This window comes from Helicoverpa zea, chromosome 26, assembly GCF_022581195.2.
Source record: "Helicoverpa zea isolate HzStark_Cry1AcR chromosome 26, ilHelZeax1.1, whole genome shotgun sequence".
Lineage (NCBI taxonomy): Eukaryota > Metazoa > Arthropoda > Insecta > Lepidoptera > Noctuidae > Helicoverpa > Helicoverpa zea.
The window spans coordinates 7,135,927-7,158,373 of record NC_061477.1 but is presented as its reverse complement, the minus strand read 5'-3'; the positions used below and the strand labels follow the sequence as shown (position 1 = coordinate 7,158,373).

Below are 22,447 nucleotides of genomic sequence, written 5' to 3'. Positions count from 1 at the left end.
TAAGGAAACCAGCATCTACTAGAATTAAAAAAAAAATGTAAGACAGTAAACCCGCATAATTGAATACCACACTGTTCCTTTGCTCAAGATATCTGAGTCATGATAATCAGAATTGTGTTCTTTTGAGCAAATAGTACGTCAGTGGATCTATTACTCGGTTCTGACGAACCAACAGTGGCTTTCAATAACCTAGCTATCTATCTGTTGCTACTAGAAATACCTACATAGAATTTTGATACCAGCATCCTCCGAGCCTTTTTCCCAACTATGTTGGGGTCGGCTTCCAGTCTAACCGGATGTAGCTGGGTACCAGTGCTTTACTAGGAGCGACTGCCCTATCTGACCCCCTCAACCCAGTTACCCGGGAAACCCAATACCCTGTGGTGCGACTGGTGTCAGTCTTACTGGCTTCTGACTATTCGTAACGACTGCTAAGGATGAATCATTTTGAAGAATTTTGATATCAGCCCCATAAAATATAAGAATACCTTCTATCCGTAGTCAAATCATCAGCAGATAGGTAGGTTGCAATCAGCCGGTGGGTTATTGGATCCCAAAATATATGTCATAGATAGGACGATGAAATACTCTATTAATACTGATATGATTTTTGATTATTATGTGCAAATGTAATATTTATTTAAATGAGTATTTTAATAAAAATTGCACAGTCGTTCCACCGAAATTCTCGAATCTAAAAAACTAATAATCTCAAAGCTTCTATTTGATGTCTGTCTGTAAAATATTATATTTAAACTCCTTACATTATCATATTTTTAAATTAGAGCATATTTTCCTACAAACGTGGATAGAAAGTAGAAATAAGTTTTAAAATTAAATATGTCTGTGAGGAGGTTTTTAATTAAGGTTCGTTTATGCGCTTTTTTCTTCTTTTTCTCAGAAAACTTGGCGCTCGAAGTAATGTAAGGCGTATTATTGACAAAGGCTGTATAAATAATTGAGTGAACACTTAGAAAGGAATTAATACCGCTTTTGCTTGAAAAGTCTTAACTCGTATAAATTGAAGTCTCTTGAGGAAAATAATTCATACAAAGATTGGACGCCATTTTGACATATTCCAAATTTAGGATATTTGTGTTTGGGAATTGACAGTTATGTACAATGGCGTGTCTGGTAAATATTGATTTATTAATGAGAGTTAAAATCTCTAAAACATTAAATGATAACTATAAAAAGTAGCCTCAGTAGCCTTTGTCGTCAAGTGGGCCGCCTAACACCGAAAGTTTTTTTTTAAATCGAACCAGTAGTTCCTGAGAGTACGAGTAATCATAGAAGCTTGTAGCATGATACCAAATTTAGGTTAGCTATCTGATGGATTTGAGAAAACTTTTACATTTGGGCTTGAAAAGGTACAACAATAAGATATGGGTGATTATCCTAAGCCGAAAATCTATTTTTTTATTCTAGATCTACGTAGTTTAAGGAATACACAATGTATCCTCCTGCAGGAAACAAATAAAACACATTCGTTTTACCCACAATTCAGAAGAATTTTCTAGCTAACACCATCAAACATAGCGAACCCCTAACTTTACCATCAATTCTAGTTCGAGCCTCAACCCCATAGAATCCATCCAATAGTTTAAAACTCGGTTCAACTTCACGTTCAATCGATCCTGTTATTTTGACTGCTACTAGTAAATAACTAGTCCGTAGTTACTATGTTTATCTTTCAAACTGAGGTAGGTGAACTGAAATTATTCCGTCATTTCAAGTATTTTTAGGTATTATGAGTCATAACATAAGTGTTTAGTTAAAGAAGTCTGTTATGGTAAAGATGAGATATTTTTGATGATATAAAGGAATAAGTTAAATAAACCATGAAATTAAAGAATGGTATTTTTGACTATATTTTGTTCTTCAAATAACAGAAGGTAACTTTAGGTTCAGGGAATCAAATAGCTTCAAAAATTTCTGTCTGTATTTTGTTCCTATATACCTAAGCTAAAATACTGACATGTATCATTTGGTCTAAAATCTAAGTCTCAATCAATACAGTCCACGTTGTTTTACTAATTTCTACGATTTTCATTAATTAGGGTCTATAAAATGCCTACGAAATCAAGCATTTTTGGCTGGCAATAAAAACTGGGCTGTCAAAGTTTATGGTGAGCTAGCACGATCGTGAATCTCAATTAAATGACTGAACCTTAGTTTTATTTACGGCATTTTTCAGTGGCAGCAAAAAAATCCTTTTTTTATTCATATACCTATCGTTTTTACAATCATCATCTGCCTCCCTATAGCTATTTAAGTTAATTCAATCGCTGAGTAAATATATCAAACAGCGCAATATTTTTCCTACTACCCCATTGTCAATCAAAACAAAAAAAAAAAACAAATGAGTAGGTAAGTAGGTATCCAGGTACATAACAACACAAGTTACGTAGGTATGTACACGAGAAACATCAAAGTTGTTCGTAATCCATCATGACGCGATGAAAGGCGCAAACGGAACGATTTGTTCATGTACATGACCAACTGAAACCAGAAACTAGAACGATTCATACAGAAACCAGATACCACGAACAGATACCGAAACGAAAAACTGACGGTACCATCACTAATATAAATAAAAAGAACGCAATTCAAAATTTCGATTCGAAATTCGAACGCTCCATTTCTAAATGTCATTCAAGTTGAACCAACCTAAAAATTTTGAAATAAAAATCGAATGTTGAGTCGAAATGCGTAGTAATACAAGATTCCATATTCAAGTGATTGTTGATGATATGAAATCAGAACGCAATTGGAGGCTAAATTATCTGTGGAACAAAAACCGCCCCAGCGTGGTCGCGTCAGGCCGAACACGCAGGCTCTGGCATAGCCCGGGACGCTGTAGTGATCATCCCCTCCCCTCGCCCCGCTCGCACGGCGCACGCCCTGACCAGACCGCTGGCTGCGCTCGCCGAGAGCGCACGTATCTCTCCGTCGCGGACACCTGTGGCGCCGATACCAAGTGTTTACGGATTACAGTGAAAAATTGTGCCGAAGTGTGTGTTACCCTGTGTTTTTATGAATGAATGAATGAAAATCATCGTGCATAACCGGTCCCGGTTTGACTAGACCGGTTCCGATTTCCGCTGGTTCCAGTTTCGTGGGAGTAAGCCTATGTTTTATGTTCTTTTGCTTGGAACTGGATTTTGATAGTTAATTAATATTTTTTTAAGTGTGTTTAGGATGTGTTCGAAAGGCCTTTGTTTTGTTAGGTTTCATTTCTGTTCGAAATTCAAACGCAGTTGGTGACGTTATGAGCTTTCAGTGCGTATGTAATGTTCTTGGAAATGGCAAACAACCATTTTTATCAGTAACATGACTGAATTAAAAAAGTAATGATATTGACTCGTTCTACCTAATTGCTCAACTATGAAAACGTCAAAAACAAATGACGAAAAGAAATCCCTAAACAGATGTGACGCGAAAATTATTCCTTTCAAAACAGAAGATATGATTTCCAATAGTCATTTACCTTCAAACGGAATACTAGTACAATAAATACAAACTTAGTGATCATTTTAGTAGTTTATATACCAAGAAAACGTGCAAACAGTTATTATTATATAGTTAGGTGCACCCATTTGAAAAGCAACTTGATTTGAATTGACAATCTCTTTTTATGACCTGCCATTTTCAAATGTAAGTAGGTAGGTTTGTTTCGTAAAGGCAATCAGATACATAGATATTTAGCCATAGTTTTCAATAGTGAAATAGAGAAATTACTAAAGCTAGATCTTTGTATGATAAGTGTGATAATCATGAATGTATCTATGCTGGGTAGTTTCGGTGTGATTTTCAGTAGGGACGCGCTTAACTGTTACTAACTGAAATAATGTATTTTTTCTCACTGCTATGTTACTTGAAAGAATCAGATAGACAGATAAGTAATTAGTCTAGGGATTGTGTTTTAAAGGTACACCTACCTACTTACTTGAATAAGTTACAGTTTCTTGTATTTTTCCGCTCAAAATATTTTTGTTACCCACATCGGTACTTATCATCAGTCTTTTTATTGCCCCAGGCTTATTCAAGGCAGACTGAAATTCAGACTGAAAAGTTCAAGTTTTCCTTTACCGTTAGTCATTGATATCTAACTTACAATTATGTAGGTAACAACTAAGTTATTACTTACGTTTCTCGGTATCTCGGTTCGATATCCATTTCGGGCAATTGTAGCGTATATTAATAACGCTTTCCATGAATCCTGTAGGTAATAACATTATGATATGATTTACATAAAAATGTGCAAATTGCAGTTACGTGCATTCAGAACGCCATGTAGTGGTTTTTGAATTATGAATGTGCAATGTGCATTTTGTACTTGTCACGAAAGTGTCAAACTGGTTCAAGTCAAATGTAACCTTTTTGTGCCACAAAAACATTTAAACGTCTGTTAAACATTTGTCTAAAAAAATGACAGATTATGACGTTGAAATAACGTCCGATTTGTAGCCACACTTTTTTTAGACAAGTGTTCAACAGATGTTTAAGTTTTTGTAGTAAGGCTGTACATAAATGTTTTTATCTAAAACTTCGAAATTCGAAAGCTAACGAGTTTGTTTTGTTTGCATGAACAAACTAATCTCAGGATCTTTTAGAGCGATTTGGAAAAATACTGCGTCAAATAGGTAGTTCATTTATCTAGGAAGGCTGCTTTGAACAATCTGTTTAAGTAGTATTCTGACTTTCCCATCATCATCTTCAGCCATTTTTACCGGCCCACAGGCCTCTTCTCATACAGAGAAGGAATGAGTGTTCCGAGCTAAAGTTCTTATGGAAATAATACTAATATTTTATTTCCAAAGCTACTTAGGCAAAGGTTTATTTTAAGCTATTTCCAAGAGTTCAGGAAATGAACCATCACACATATGATGATATCATTTCACAAAAATCCGCCAAATATAAAAACATTACATATTTCCACGATGAACGAGTTTCCTGACGAAAATTATGAAAATATTTTGATTTCCATTTATACACAGAAATAAAAGAGAATCGTGTACGAGCGACATTTTTTCCAAGTTACGCCGATCCGAGTCCGATCGTGTGTCAACTGAAGAATTAAATTTAAAAATAGGACGTTTAAAAAACATGGCGGATTGGGAATTTGTCATCGAGTTTCGGGTTTCAGGAAATAGCTAAATACTTCAGTATTAGACTAGACTAGATTTGCTGTATGTTATGTTCCTTGAAAATCTTCAACATTACTTTTTATCCCACTTCCCAAAAGGAGGATCTTCTCAAGACAGATTTGGATATAATCTATTATGATATCCATAATAGACGAAACCTACCTTCAGTAAGGTTATAAAATTAACCGTTGGTCTAGTGGTCGCAAGCGCAGCTGCTGTGCCATCCCGGGTTAGATTTATAGACTGGGCAGACATTGGTTTAGGTTTTAGAAATTTTCAAAAAGCAGCCCAGAGTCTGGAAGTTGGTGGTGTTAAACTCCCGTGCCTGGGAGGGCAAGGAAAGTCATCTCCGAATGCTACTCAGTAACAGTCGTTGTTACAATTCCACGTCAGAGGCCATCTGGTGGATTTGAGAAAACTCTGACACCAGGGCTTGTTAGGTGATTAAACCTGCAGCTCACTCGATGACAAGGACATTCTATTTTGTGGTAATCTTTCGACTGCACTCTTATAGACTACCTCTTTACTCAATAAATTAATCGTGCAACTCAGGTTGAGGAGGTCAGATAGGCAGTCGCTTCTTGTAAAGCACTGGTACTCAGCTGAATCCGCTTATACAGGAAGCCGACCCCAACATAGTTGGGAAAAAGGCTAGGAGGATGATGATAAATCGTGCAACTCAAAATGATTACTTACACCACTGCATATTTTGACGAAAACGTCACACCAACCCAATTAATTTTCAAACTGTAATTAAATCCTAAATTCCTATTGAATTGATATTCGAAATCAATTGGACAGTCATGCATATAAGCCATTAATTTTAGGGGCGTCACCATATCGCCTATCAGTGGTTCTGTTATTTGTCAATTGGCCAGGATTAGAACATTATCGGATATATTACATGAGATTACAATTTGTGTACGAGTGTACCGAATTTGATGTTGTATTGTGGTGCAAATTATACATTATATTGTATTGGACTAGCTGTTTCTCGCAGTTTTCCAGGGAACTTCTTCCCGTATTTGAACAAAATATAGCCTATGTTATGATACATTAAAAGGTATGCTACATTAAAAGAATTTTACAAATCGAATTAGTAGCTTCAGAGCAACTAAATAAAAAATGTTATCTCTGTATTACTTGTATTAGTGTAGATTAACAAGACGCTGGTACCTACTCAGCTGCATCTGGCTAGACTGGAAGCCGACCCCAACTCACTTGGTAAAAGGCTAGGCAGATGATGAACTGAACTTACATTGATTACAAGCAAAAGGTTTCTGGTTTTAATTTTAATATTGCAAAGATGTTATTGGCGTGAACTTATAACTGTTTCCCACTATTTCACACGCAATCAATAAACTCCAAGTGAAACCGGGAAAATTCAATTATTAACACTTTGTCACATTAAAAACATAGTCTATAAACTCATGGTTGTAGGGTGTCTATAAAAATAAACCGGAGAGGACCGCTTCAAACCAGTTTCAGAAGACATACAAGTTTTGCGTCCGGTGCACCTCCCACTTAAAGATTAGTGCAGGTTCGGTTCCCATGTTGAGCTTTTTATTGTTACAGGATGCCGTTGTTTTGTTTGTTTGTAATTTGTTATTAAAGCTTTATATGTAAGGGTTGTTAATTGTTGAGTTTTGCGAATTAGTTGGTTGGTTAAGACAAAGTTACGTATGTATTGGTTGTATGGTTGTGTAAAGAAGTCCCATTAAGTTTGTAGATTTATTCATTACAAAAAAAACGTGTTACTCTCATATTCACTATTTAATTATTATCATCTGCACTCTCATCTTAGCATCTAAGTTTTGCATAAAATATGATGATACCGTTACTTAGATAAAAATGTACATCTCCGCCCAGAATACCTCTACGTCTCTGCAAAATTTTATCGCAGGCGTCTAAGTTATTTTAGCCTGAAAGCGTAACAAACACACTAAGCATAACATACCATTATTGTACCCTAAAACTCCCCATATTTTACCCAACAGCCGTAAAGAGGGCAATGTAAAATTTCCCTTGACACAATCAAGTTTTATGTGCACTACATAGTATAAACATATCTACTAACATATTGTCCTTACGTATGTAATTACATAACCAGTTTCTCTTAGCTCGGTCCTAGGACTAAGGACCACATTTTTTGTAGTTCACACTTTTCTATAAAGAGTAAGTTTGTTCTAGAATATTTTGTAGTTGTAAAATTTTAACTAATACTTAGTACAATTGCCTGTCTGTCTATCTGTAGCACTTTATGCCAGCCAAACTTTCTGAACCTATTTAAAAAGTTCTGGCACACAGATAGTGTAGGCTTATACTTTAACTTATTATCAGGGTTTGACAAGGAGTCCCTTCTTTCGGGACGTGGGTGAAACCGTAGGGAAAGTAGTAGTTAAAAAATCTTTAAACTAAGATTAACATCTATTAGAGGGAATGCAATCTCTCGATTTCCCACATAGTCTTGAAAGATCTGCATAGCCTTTTCCCAACTATGTTGGGGGCGAGTTCCAGTCTTACCGGACGCAGCTGAGTACTAGTGCTTTACAAGGAGCGACTGCCTATCTGACCTCCTCAACCCAGTTACCCGGGCAACCCGATACCCCTTGGTTATACTGGCGTCAGATTTACTGGCTTCTGACTACCCGCAACGACTGCCATGGATGTTTAATGACAGCCGGTTACAGTTTAACTAAGATTAATATGTACCACCTAGTGCAATTTTTATTCCCCGCAAAAACACAAAGGAAGGAAGAAATTTAGACTTTCCAAAAGTGCAGATTTGTCAGCCTAATTTGAAAACGTTTTTGTGTTTGAGTGACTGAACATATTATTATTAATATCTAATTAAACGCCAGTTACGTGTCACGTGCGGTTATATTTGCGTGATGTCGCGTTGGTCGGTGATGCTGTATTTTTATCTTGAGCTTCGAATATTATCTCGTTTTGGTATACAGGGGGTTTCTATTAGGCGATCGGTTTTGTGCTTTTTTGAAGAGTTTTTTATTTTTATTTTGGGTAAAATAAAAATAATTCAGAAGCTAAACTGTAACGTTTAATAGAAAAAAATAATATTTTTAATAAAAAAAATTAAGTATGTTTAAAAAAAACAGAATATATAAAAAAAAGCTATGAGAATGCTAGCATTGCACCATATCGTTTTAAAATTATATAATTTTAGAAAACATCAAACAAAAATCGACTTGGACATCGTTGGGCTAAGGCTAAGCAATAATCGACGCTATTTATTTACAAGTGTACAAAATCGAGACATATTTTGTGCAAAAAAGCCTTCAATATTATTATTATGTTGGTTTTATTAAAGTCTGTGTTTCTACTGATAACAAATTAAGCTGCAAACTGCGGTTTAAGTGTTCATCATATTTTATATTCTCGTTTAAAAGATAGCAATCATTATTATTACTAGTTAACAACCAGTTACTTATTTACAACTGAAAATAATAGAGAAAGATGATAGTAGTTTGCATGATTTAAAATTTTATGTTCTTTAAGTGTAGGTAGACTGCGCTAACCTTTTTAGTATTATTTAATGTTTTTTTTTTTTAAGATTATTATATTTTAAAGCAATTAAAAAATTAGTATTAAATACATTTAAAATAGCACGTTCAATACGTTTATAAAAAAACGATGACATCTAACATTATTTCATAAAATTACTTAAGACTATAGATCTCAAAAATAATTAATATCCATCTAAAAATCCAATAATTTGTAAAAGAAAAAAGTCCAATTAACTTTGACTTTGTCAAGTGCGAAGGTGTAGATTATTAAGACTATTATCATGACTTCGAACCTAATATATCGAAATTGGTGCTTAAGATAAAATATTTAAAGATTTTTCGGGCCTAACTTAATTATTGACCTTTCTATTTTATCTCTGATTAGAATCTACGTGATATATTATGTATTTTTTTATTATATAACTAGTTTTTTTTCTCTGGAATTGGTTAGGTGTATTTACTGGCAAAATAAGTGTTACTTAGTACATAATTATATATATTTTTTTACATAAAACTTATTGACAGAAAAGTGGTAAAAAGCAAATCATATTTTTTATGGAGATACGTAAAATACCTACATCTGTAATTCGGATAAATCAATTAATGCCTCAAGCTTATTAATGGCTGAATTAAGTAAGATTACTCAAAAATGCAAAGACAAATTGCGCTGTAACTAAATATGAACATAGAAACAAACTAATTAGCTAAGCAATGCATAGTGATGTGCTCAAACTAATTGTAATTAACTGGTTAATAGTTATATTCAGACGCCTCCAGCGTAATTGCGGAGCACACAATACATTTTAGCTTGCATCGCAATGATCTAGCTTTTCACCGTGGATTCACTTGCCATTTAATAAAAAAATAAAAAACTACATATTTTTCAGATCTACTAACGAGTAAAAAATGTACTTTAGTAACTATTTGAAAAATAATTAAGTAGGCAAGTTAATTCATACAATAAATATTCGGTTTTTAAATAATCTCTTAATAGAATAAATAGTTTGTTAATCTCATACTTTTCCACCAATTAATCTAAAAACATTTGAAATTGATCCCATCATCTACTAATCTATTGTTAGCTATAAACTTAATAAAAAACCAGCTTTATTCTTATAGATTTCCATTTCACACACTGACATTAAAAAATAGCCAACACTCTTTACTCATAAAAAATACCAAAATCATATCCCAATCCTTCAAAAAAAAAAAAAACAAAAAAATCATTAACTAAGCAAAAAAAAAACTATTGCTGACAAAAATCCCCCTGTAGGTAGGTACAGTCGACATCACTTCTCCCACGTAGCAATGTGGCGACCATATTTAGCGCACAGATGTGGCAGAATGTACCTACACTGTTTATGTTAAAAGGGTAAGCTGAGTTGCAGGTTGATAGAAAAAAGTATGGTGATTTTAGCAGGGTTTTTAACGTTTTTTTTTTGGATATGGATAGATAGAGTGTTACTTGTGAGATGACGGCAGATAGAAGAGTGTGCAAGGAGAAAACATGCTGCGCCGACCCCAAAAAGTTGCTTGGTGATTTTTAAATAGCTAGTAGTTAGCGGAGTTTTTTAATGTATTTTTTTAAAGTTGTAGGTAGGTATATGCCTAGAAAGAATGTTGCTTGTGAGATGATGCCAGATAAAAGTGTATGGAAGAAACATGCTGTGCCGACGACAAATAAATACTTATTTTTTTATTTTTTTTGCAGTTTTGGTAAACAACTGGTGAAATAATTGAAAAATATCTTTGACTAATGCCAAAAACACAAACAACAGTTTTTTTGTAGAATTTGAATATTTTGACAAAGTTAACTCGTACCTAGGTGCCCAACGATATTCATAAAATAAGTAACAATAGCAATTGCGTCACTCAAATTGTCACTTGCACGAATAATAGTTTGGTTTCTAAAACAGAATGACGTATCCTAAGCATGTCAATAGTATACACAACATAATGTATTGACAAACATCCATATATTCATTACATGGCATCATGTAATACAATTGTCAATACCTTCTAACAAAAGAAATGATTTGTCTATTGTCTGTTATGTAAACAGTTTATGTGACAGTATATGGAACAGTAAAACAGTATATGGAATATTGTTTTTTTTCTAGATATTTATAAGTTAATAGGTATCGATGTACTAATCAAGTCTTGTGCCTAGCCTTTTCTCAAATATGTTGGGGTCAGCTTCCAGTCTACCTGGATGCAACTGAGTACCAGTGTATTACATGGAACGACTGCTCTATCTGACCTCTGACCTTACATAAGCTTTTTTTTTATTTGTGTAAAGTCCGTTTTTGCTTGTCCCTAGGATTTGACCGTATAGATTTTATGAAATTAATTGACGATTTAACGATCTGGTCAAATTAACATGAACATTTCACGAAACGCAACCATTTCATGAAATGCTCAAACTTTTCATGAAGTGGTCAAATCTACGATATGGCTACGACATATATATTTCCTGAAATAAAGTCATAGGTCAGTCAAACAGTGTATTTTTCAACCTGCAAAAAAAAAGTGTGAACAAAGTAAACACCCTTAAAGCAAGTAATAAAAATAATTTAAAAAGCATCGATAGGAAACATTATTAAAAACTTTTCTAACGTCGAAATCATAAAAAGTAGAACAGTTTTTTTTTATAAGTTCGATCATAAAAGAAAGTTTGGCGCTCCTACAATAATAATTAGGCAAGATATTATGTGTCTCAAAAACTTTTGAGGACGTAAAAATACCTATATATTTCCTTCCCGTTTTCCTTGCGAACATTTTGGCTTTTCTATCTTGTTATTTCAACAAATTCTTTGCAAATAATACACGCTGCCGCCAACGGTTTCAACCATGTACCGTGGAAACTGTTTCGCACATCTGTATAAAAAATAGTCTATAGCCTACCTTGATAAACTATCTAACATAGAAATGATTTTGCAAATCGGGGTCGGCTTCCAGTCTAACCGGATGCAGCTGAGCACTAGTGTTTTACAAGAAACGATTACCTATCTGACCTCCTAAACTCAGTTACCCAGCCAATTCAATACACCTTGCTAAGACTGTTTGTCAGACTTTCTGGCTTATTGATATACATAATGACTGCCAAAGATGTTCAAATAACTGCTTGACTCAACCCGGATCATCAAACAAACTAAAATATTTTCTCTGTATAATATTAATTGAGATAAAAGCTTCAAGAATATTCCACGACTAAACCAGTCCCATAGAATACCCCATAGAGACAAGCCCACATGTATGTGTAGTCTATTATTCTCCTATCAAAGCTTAAGACAATAATAAGCCTTAGAGCACACTGCAAACTTTTAGTCGGCCGATAATTTGTTTGGGCTCATAAATCAGTAAAAAGATGAATTACAAAGATCAGGTATTTGACCGGCGTCTGGAACTAAAAGTTTGATTGGTACCAAGATTCTCTTTAAAAAAACCGGCCAAGTGCGAGTCGGACTCGCGCACGAAGGGTTCCGTACCAGAGCAAAAATGAGCAAGAAAAATCACGTTTGTTGTATGGGAGTCCCCAAAAATATTTATTTTATTCTAGTTTTCAGTATTTGTTGTTATAGCAGCAACAGAAATACATCATCTGTGAAGATTTCAACACTCTAACTATCACGGTTCATGAGATACAGCCTGGTGACAGACGGACGGACGGACGGACGGAGGAGCGAAAACAATAGGGTCCCGTTTTACCCTTTGAGTACGTAACCCTAAATATATTATTGCTAACTGTCAAGGCAACTGTCGCCCGACTATTTAGTCTGCAGTGAGTGTACACTTAGCTCTCTATAAAGCCTATAGGCATAGGACACATGAAGTCGTGTGAACGTCTCGACATGTGTGAAACGAATGTGTCTGAAAGTTTTTTTGTACTAACTTTTAAATACTTGTATCAGTATGTTTATTGACCCATCCTTTTTGAGAGATCGGCTTTTTGCTTAAACGTCTTTTATTTTTTATGTAGTGAGACTCTATAATTATGTTTTAAGTTGGTAGATTCTTGTAAGTTTATTTTTGTATCGTTAGTAACAATTTACAATTTCAAAAAAATATGGCCCTGGTGTCGTTGCTTTCGTTTCATCCACGTTTTGAGACAACTTTTCACGCATCTACTTGTAGATGTTACTTCCAAGGTTCTAAGTTATTTCCTTACCGAGTTTCATGCAAATTGATCAAGCCTTTCACGTGAAAGTTTGCATTTTTCGCAGATTTTTCAAAACAGACGTGAACTATCCTTTTGTTCTTCCCTCTAAAATAACTTTATAGCAGCATACAATGTAAGCTTTAACGCCTATCCTTGTAATATTACAGCATCCCAAAACAAAATTAAATCTCCAATTTTATATAGACGACTGTATGCCAACTTACAAGACATTTCTTCCACATCACAGTGACACATTTACACAAGTACTCTAAGCTTGCAAGATACTAGTGTACACCCACGGATCCGCCTACTATCGGACAGTGTTGCCCAACTTCCGACCACCGCGTTAAAGACTACTCAAAATGCTAATTTCGGATAGTATTTTGTGTTTAAGTTATCCTACTAATCATGTGAATGTTGGTGTGTTTATTATGTGCTATGTTCCTTATTGATAAAATTTGGCATTCATATAGCTTTATATCAGAATAACATATACTTCTGCTATTATTTATCCACGTGCGGGAAGAAGTCCCATAGCGCGTTTGTGAAACCCAACTTATTGGAGATATATTTCAGTCTACATACAGCTGAGTACCAGTGTTTTACATGCCTATCTGACCTCCTCAATCCAGTTACCAGGACAACCCGATGTCCCTTGGTAAGACTAGCTGTCAGAATTTCCGACTTTTATACCTGAAACAACTGTCAAAGATGTCCAAATGACAGCCGAGACCTAAAGGTTTAACATGCTTTTTGATTTACGCAGTGGTGCAGTGATACAAAATTACTGTACCAAGCACAGAAATAAAAATCATTTCAGACCCATATATATTTCACCACGAGCTCAAAAAAAAAATACAAAAAATCGAACATTCAAAAAACCGAAAACCTCAAAATTTAACAAGTATTTGCCCCGTTGAAAACTGCTGACTTTCACGCATAAACGTATTGAATAACTGACTGAAATATTAATAAATATAAAAAAGTATTTTTACATATTTCGACAGAAACAACGAAATACCTATGTATGCATTGTTTTTATATTCTTCTCTCTTTCTTTCAATCGTGAACTGTATAAAAGTATACTTTCTCTCGGAAAACATAATTTTATGTTTTATTTTTTTTTTATTCAGTTCTTCTTTTGTTGTAATTCGATATTGCACAATAACATTTTATTTCGTTCTTGAAATAGGTACATTGTAAAACAGCTTGGAGAAGAATTGCTAAGGAGACTCTTGCCCGTTCTTCTCCATATGAATGTAAGCTCTGGACATGGGCAAAGTAATTATGTTTCAACATTTTTCATTGACAGTCAAAAATTACATGTGCTGTTATAAAGGAAAATATCGGATATCTATGGATTTAGGACCTAGTCTTGCCAAGGGGTATCGGGTTGCCCGGGTAACTGGGTTGAGGAGGTCAGATAGGCAGTCGCTCCATGAAACACGGGTACTTAGCTGCATCTGATTAGATTTTAATATCTTACAACACCAACATAGTTAGGCAAAGCTCAGGCAGATGACGATGATGGATAATTAGTATTAATATATTATCAGAAATTAAACCTTACCGTTAAACTAACTTAAATCAAATTATATTGAACATAAAACTATGAAGATTACACAAAGCTATAATTTACCACTAAAATGGTACGTTATATAAACACTTTAACTGTTAATAAAATTATTATATGTTGCACTAAAAATGTCATTTTGGTACGTTAAATTTATTGCTCCGTTTTGTATCCGAAATATTTTAATATCGAAGTTTGAGCTTGTGTGTTTCAATAACTATTTATGGTAAGTATATGGTAATCACCACCGTAGTTAATAGACTGGTTATCAGTAGATAAATAGTGTAACAAATAAAGGTTCTAAAAAGTTAAGCTACTGTTCACGCGGCTAAGTAATAGATGGGTGACCGTTTCAAACCACCTAAGACAATAATAAATGTACACTAAAAGTGCAGTTTTAACATAAATTGTGTTGTAACAATGACATTATTCAAATAGGAACGATACCGAAGTTACTAAAAATACTTGGAAAGGTTAGATAATAGCGGGTAAACTTCAAATTCACGTCAAATTGGCAGTCATCATGTCCACGCAGTGTACTAACAAAGCCAATACAAACAGACAGACAGACAAAATAATTGTCTCCACCAAACATTATGCCGCCTACATCTCACTTGAGGAAAGTGGGGCAAGTTATAAGCGGTAGCGATTAAATTATACCTACTAATATTATAAATGCGAAAGTAACTCTGTCTGTCTGTTACGCTTTCACGTCTAAACCACTGAACTGTTTTAGTAAAATTGGTACAGAGATAGAGTGCACCTTGAGAAAGAACATAGGATAGTTTCTATCAAGGACTTTTGAAGAATTCTCTTGGAAACCCGATATAACCGAAAACTATACCGGCGAAGCTGCTGGCGGAAGTTAGTAGTATAAAAAAATGCGTTTTTATCAAACCTGATTTGTAAAACATGTTACAGATGTTAAAGATACATTAGTAGGTAGGTATGTAAGATACATTAGTTATATATTAGTGTTGCTATAGATTTTTATATTTAGCACAAAAAAAAATGAATTGTCAAGTGACTGTATGAAAAAAATAACTTAAAGACAGTACTAAAATGATATTAAAACGGAATCGCTAATTTAAAAAAAGAAAACGATTCATTTCTGACTTGGATGAAAAGCATATTTTCTTCAACCTTATTAAAAATACAATTATATGTATGTAATTGAATTCATACAGTATTAATCGGTTTTCATAAATAAAATATAATGTTGAGCGATCAATCAGGACTGATTCATAATGAGACAAAAACTTAAGCTTCAAGTTATAATAAGTTATACAATTAAGTAAATCCTTTCAAGTTATCAAGATTGCAATCAATCACATACAAGTTATTAGCGAAACATTATACGCGTTTTAATTAAGATAATAAAAGCCACACTACTATACAGAAAAATCATCATCCATCTGTCTTTTCGTGATAAACTCAAAAACTATAGAACAGATTTTCATTTGAGTTTCACCAACAAACAAAAAGGATTCATGAGAAAGGATGAAGTTGTTTTTAATCCTGAAAATATGGCGGTAATAAAATTAGATAATGTTTCAAAAAAGCCAGTTAAATCACCAGTTACAACGTTAGGGGTCAACAGTCATCAGTTAGTAACTTGAACCGCCCGTCAAAATTAAACTGGGCTAAGCGTGGGTTAAGTTGTGTCGTAAGCAGAATCAAGTTTTTTTATTTAACGATTTTTTTTCGAGTGGGCACCGGCTACCGTCCTTTTTCTTATGGCCAGATGATTTCATTCATGTAGCTTAGAAAGTAGATTTAGACATTTTTGCATGTAGGCATAATAACATTTATTTTTTTCAAAAAATTTTTTTACTACGTGGGTATTTTTTATTAAAAATATAACTTTGAATAAAAGAGGATCTAAATTCCACGAAATAATACTTATTTCTAAATGTAAAGAAAACCATGCGAAATATTTCATTTCATCTAAAACCATTTTTAATAAAAAGCAGAAAATAAATGTAAGAAAATCTTTAATTTTAAATCAGCCATTACTCGAAATGAGATCCAATCAAAACTAATAAATCCTAAAGAAATACAAATCAATAGATATTACTTTTTAAATTGATGAAAAAAAAACTAATAAGCAGTTTTTTTAAGCTTCTAGAAAAATATTGTGAGTTCGACGTATCTTCGAAACGGTTTTTATTACTTAGAATAAATTCAATACCTATAGATCTAGGTTATTATTAATTTTTGCGCACGTGCCGTATTAAAATTTATGCGTTTTTTTTTTTTCAATATGATACACTCACTTAATTATAAATAATGATGTCACCACAGGTTTTTAAACTTGTATTGCAGACAGACAAAAAATATTAATGACATTCGGTTATTCGCACGACATTTATTTTAGGTTTTTAGTCTATGAATTTGCATTTTTTCTTGTTGAACTATCTACTTTATTGCCTATTTGCAAATATTATCTATGTTTTTCAGAAAAACAAAACTTTAAAAATCTGATCGTAAATTCTTTCTTGAAATTGATCTTTTTACGGGTTTAATTTTGCTAACAATATTTGTTATTTTTCCGGTATTTTTTAATTAAACATCTATCACTGTTACTAACTCAAAATATCATATTTTTAGACCCCTGAAAACAGCTGAAGTTATTCAGCAAAAATATATTTTACGACCTTGCTGAGACCCGAAACATATGATGTCAAATTTTACAACTATGACCCGCAACGTGACCCAACCTTTTATCTCCAAAATTAATGTGTCATTAATGTTTTTATAGGCCATTTAAAAATACGACTTTTCGAAATAAAAATGCCTTTCAAGCATGTCTAAATAAACTGTCAAAGTTTTTCGTTTTCACATTCCTGTAATCAACAAAAAATGTATGCGTTTTTGTTGATATTGCAGAAAAAATGACAGCCTTTATTTTTGTGGTAGTTAATTTTTTTCTGAAGTTAGCAAAAAAAGTGTTTTGTTTTTGTTTATTTAGGATTTTAGGCTACAATATTTATTACTATTCCGAGAATTTCTTCAAAAAATCTACAGTATTTAAACTTTTATGTTAGTTTCTATCACATAATGCTCCTTTACTGCATTTCAAACGTTCGTTCGTTAACAAATAATAGATCTGAAGCTGTATGCGTAACTAACATTATTTTTTTAATTTCAGAATCACCGTGGACTGAGTAAAATCGGGAAAAAATGACCAAGTGACGTAAAAGTGACAGTGTAGTGACATTTAATGACAGATTAGTGATGTGCTAGTGTCGACATTTTGTGACAAAATGTGGAGGTGATTCTCGCGACTGTATAGAAAATTATGTGCTGTGTTGTTGTATTAAAAAAATCAAAATGTGTGCCAAAATTAGAAATCTTGTCGTCGTGTTTTGTGGTAAGTTTTTTCCTATTTTTTTTTTTATGTATGTGATAAAAACTCTTTTTGCAATAATTATCAAAAAAATATTCAGACTGATAACATCAAGTATAGAATTTAGACTCCAAAGCGTTGGGAGTAACGATCATGAAAAAAAAAAATTGTTTGCCAACTTATACCAAAATACGTTCAGTACTGTTACTAAAGAGAGTGACAACATTCATCTAACACATTTTTCAAGTTTAATACAGTTTCTACGAATACAGTGAAAAGTATTCGAATAAATCTACCCCACTGTTTATTATTCCATCAGTATAAAACTACTTACTTATGAAAACGGAATTATTTTCAATGGTACTCACTTAAGTTCTATATCAACGTTTTCATTTCCAACATTTTTAAGTACATACTTAGCGTTTATATCTGCTAAATGTTCAGTGAGTTAATGGATGAGAAATTAATAAAAGAATGTTAGCCTGATGACGCCTTTGTTATTAACGGGGTCAGCGAGAATTTAGGTCTACATAAGGACCAATACCTTGGGCTGCGAGAATGTTCGAAAGAGTTACCGCGGCTCTGGTACATAAAAGGCCCACGGCGGAACACGACGGTTTTTAGTCGGTAAGAGTCTGACACTCCCTCACCGCTGCTAACCCACAGCGGGAGGGGTCATTTGATGATTTTTGACGTCGTTAAGAAAAAGGACCAATACCTTATAGTCCATTATAAAGCACGAAGGAACTTGCTAATATACCCACGAAATAACATGACAAGCGCAGTTTAATCTATGATCGGTTGAATCTTGCAGTTTCTTGGCCATGAACTCATCCACCTATTTGCATAAATCTGAAACTCAAAGAAGAAAGATATAACTATTGATAAATTAAAAACAAGAAGAGCAGATACTATGAGTATACGGGATACTAAGAGTAGATACTTTAGGTACCTGCAAAATGTCGGTTAAATCTTTGCTTGCGTTAAGTACACCTTCTGTTACTGAGCAAATCCCCATTTACCATCGAACACTTTCAAATATACTAAAAAGATTGTAATCTATTTTGATATTTTCAAAACGAAAAAAAAAAAATATAATACAACACATGTCATAAAACCGCCGAAATATCATGTACCTAACCTAACATTGTAAAATGGAAAAATAATTGTAAAGCTATATTTTTTTGTAAATAAAACTTTGCCATATGAATCGCTATTGGTACTGAGTTAAAAAGAGTTTTCAAATAAAATGAAAACATATACACACACTCGTTAAATAAAAGTTCTATTGTAAAGTTAGTATTTATTGGGTTGGCCTTTGTAGGGTTTGTTTGGGCTGACGGCGCGGATATTGTATCCGACAAATGTTTTTTTCGAATATTTTTGTTTTTCAGTTGCAGTTATCATGTCGAGTTTTGAATTATTTGAAATGATTCATTTTTCATGATCATTCTCTCCATGACAGGTTATCAAAAAGATATTTTTTTATCTATACTTTTTTATATACAAAAGCAGAGATCAGATTCTGTGTCCGATAGCCCATAATACTATATCATTTTTTGTCCGGGTGCACATAGTAGTTATTATAGGAAACTAATTAGTAACAGTTGCCATGGCGACAACAAGAGACTTAAAACAAACACCTACTATTATCACAAATAATGGCCGACCCGAATAACAAGGACAATATATATCAATTTCATAGCTTAATAGACAACACAAATCAATATTTCCTAGAACGTCCCGATATGAAATTAATAATAACTATCCATGACGCCTAAAGTAATTAATATGACAAACAACTATAGATATACAAATAAATATGTATGTATGTATCAATACCATGGAGGAAGGAGAGATGAACAGAGATGCTATAAGACAGGTAGGTCAGGCGCCTTCTTTTCGGTCACATAATATACGGTGGGCATGACCAAAACGCTCAAGTTTCGTGTGAACTAACGAGGCGTTGGGGTTCCTTGACACATCTGTCGAAGATTTTTGGTTTGAAATAAATGAGTGGGTTCCAAAAAAGGCTTGTTTAAGTAAAATTCCTCGTCCCCTGCATTTTGGTGATGCAACTTTCTTAGGAGATTTTCGGTTATGACATCTCTGCTTATAATTTTGTTTTCCGTGTTCAATACATAGTGTTTGCTATGGCTTTGTTCCGCCTTCATGCTTCTTAGATGAGTATTACAAACATTAGTATACTTAATTACAAACAAACAACCTGTATGTTATGTTTGTTGTAATATGTTCGGGTGTTAATGTAAGCGGGTATATTGTGATATGAACTATGTTTTGCAGGCTTGAACATAAAGTGAGGTATCAAATAATCCCAAAATATGTAGGTGCGTTTAAGGTAGGATAGACTAGAGAACTGGAGATAAAACGAGCATTCTTCAGTTTTCGCATCAAAAGGCATTCATTCGCTATCAAATTATTTTATTGCGAACAGTTTTCGTCGAATCAGCATAATGTGCTGTTATCTTTTAATATATAAGTAGATGAAATATATGGTGTTCCTTTGTTTTAAACGCATTCTGAGCTGTTTACTATCACAGTTTGATTTTATATGATTTTGGTGAGACAGTCGTTCTTCTTAGGATACATTTGAAAGGTTAAAAAGCCATAAATCCCTTTAAATAAATGCCAGAAGTATTTATTATTCTTTCAAATGCTACACAAGTAGATCTATCGTATCTAAAAAAATGTTTCAAAATAACTTTTTGCAACAAAAATATCCGAATATCCGCGCGCAAAATATCCGCGTTTCCCATCCCTAACGTAACAAGGTAGGCCGCCATTATTTATAGGGCTGGCCGGCCACCAATTAAACTTTAATTAAAATACTACGTCTGTTACCTTAATAATTTGTATTGTTAGTTATTATTTTTATCCTCTCAACTGGTTTTGTTTTGTATTAGATTTTTTGAAATGTTTCAATTTTTTTTGTGACTAGGGTTGGGACATTGTCGATGTAAAAGGTCGAGTGTTGAGTATTTTGTTGTTTTCGTGACTTTTATTATTATTGTTGTGAAATTAAAAGGTTTGGTTTTATTTGTCGGCTGTTTGTACAATCATGATTAATTGGGTAATGTGTTGTATTTTAATGTATGACTTCAATGTTTTTGGTGTAAAATATCCATCACGATGTAATACAATATGTTTATTAGTCATTAATTCGTTATGAATCATTATGTATATCACGCCAATTTAGTCAGAGACGGCAAGCAGACAAGAGTCTCTTTTCCGAAGTAATCTTTCATTTAACACCCAAACCTTTTAATTCGCAATGGACCAGTAAACGAATTACCAATTCAGTAAAGTTTTTATAGATATTGATACCAAAAAGTAATAAAAAGATTTATTTATTAAAGCTCACATGCAATTTTCTAATTCAAATATTTGATGAATTTTGTCTTTTGTTACGGTAAGTTTATCTTTGCAAATTTAATCATCGGCAAACCTTAACCAATAATTAATCTAGACATGAGTTTAAATTAGAAATTTGTGTAAAAAATAATACATTTATTGAGTCGAATAACTAATCCTTTGTTCGCTAGGTTAATTTTAATTTAAATATTAACACCATTGACTGAGATTAGATTAGTTGTTTTTAAACTAATTTAATATCAATACCACAAAAATCAAATAAAAAAGCTTATAACATACCTATGTTCATACAAAAAATTACGCGATTTTTCTATTTAGATTTTGTAAGAAGAAATAATATCGTTTGCATTCCTTTCTTCTATTTCAGTACTTTTTCTACAAAAAAGCTTTCTAAAAGGTCAAAATTTTCACGTAAAGTACTCGTAAAGGTCATCTGAATCCATTCATTTGTTAAAACGTAATTGATTAACTAACAACGCGATTGTCACAAATTCATTTACTTTCACGTAACTAAAGGATGTTCGTTTGTGTGTTTTCACTGAATAATTATCCATTACCTGGAAAAGGACACCTTTTATCTTGTGATACTACAAATAACTGTTATATGCCTATAACTTTGACTGTCTCGTTGGTATAGTAGTCGCATAGTGCTACTGTTGTGCACGGGGTCTCGGTTCATATCCCGGGGTGGTGCCGAAATTGCTTTTTGGGCTTGAAGTAACTTTCAAATAGCAGCCCCGGAATCTGGCAGTTGGTATTTGATAAACCCGTGCATCGGAAAGCACGTAGGTTAATATCGTTCCTGCACCTGATCTTACTCCAATTGAGTCGGACTACCGTTTCATCGGGTTATGAGAGTGAAGGAATAGAGAGTGCACATGTGTCCAAGCAAATTCTAGTGCACTATCTATAACATGTTCTGCGCAGGTGGCTGATGTACTTAGGGAAAACACCTGCCATGCCGTCTTGGTGCTATTAAATTGAAACCAAGAAGGTACCTAAGTATTCTTATTTTAACTGATGACACAGCAAAAACAAAAGCTAAAAATTCATACAAAAATAGCTGGCCTGTAACAAAAAATCTAGATGACAATATTCCAAAAAGCCTTCAGAAACCCGATCGGCATGAAAATAGCATGAAATCGAAGCAATAGCGAGAGTCCGGGATCAGTGATGGTAATAAAATCGTCCCGGACCTCTATATGGGAAGGGCACGACCTTATTCTCAAATACTTTGATCCCAGAACAGCGAATCAAATCCCGGGTAGGGATGGGACATGTATCGATGTTGCGTATCGA

The 22,447-nt window shown here is 33.6% G+C and overlaps 1 protein-coding gene across 1 annotated transcript in view; it reads left to right on the top strand.

Moving 5' to 3' along the window:
- The first annotated feature begins 2,931 nt into the window (after positions 1–2,931).
- Positions 2,932–22,447, top strand: part of LOC124642895 (irregular chiasm C-roughest protein-like) — a 42,034-nt gene continuing 22,518 nt past the window's right edge. Inside the window, exons 1-2 of the mRNA XM_047181642.1 lie at positions 2,932–3,124; positions 17,558–17,779. Coding sequence (XP_047037598.1) covers positions 17,740–17,779 — 40 coding nt within the window. The 5' untranslated portion in view covers positions 2,932–3,124; positions 17,558–17,739. The remainder of the gene's footprint in view (positions 3,125–17,557; positions 17,780–22,447) is intronic.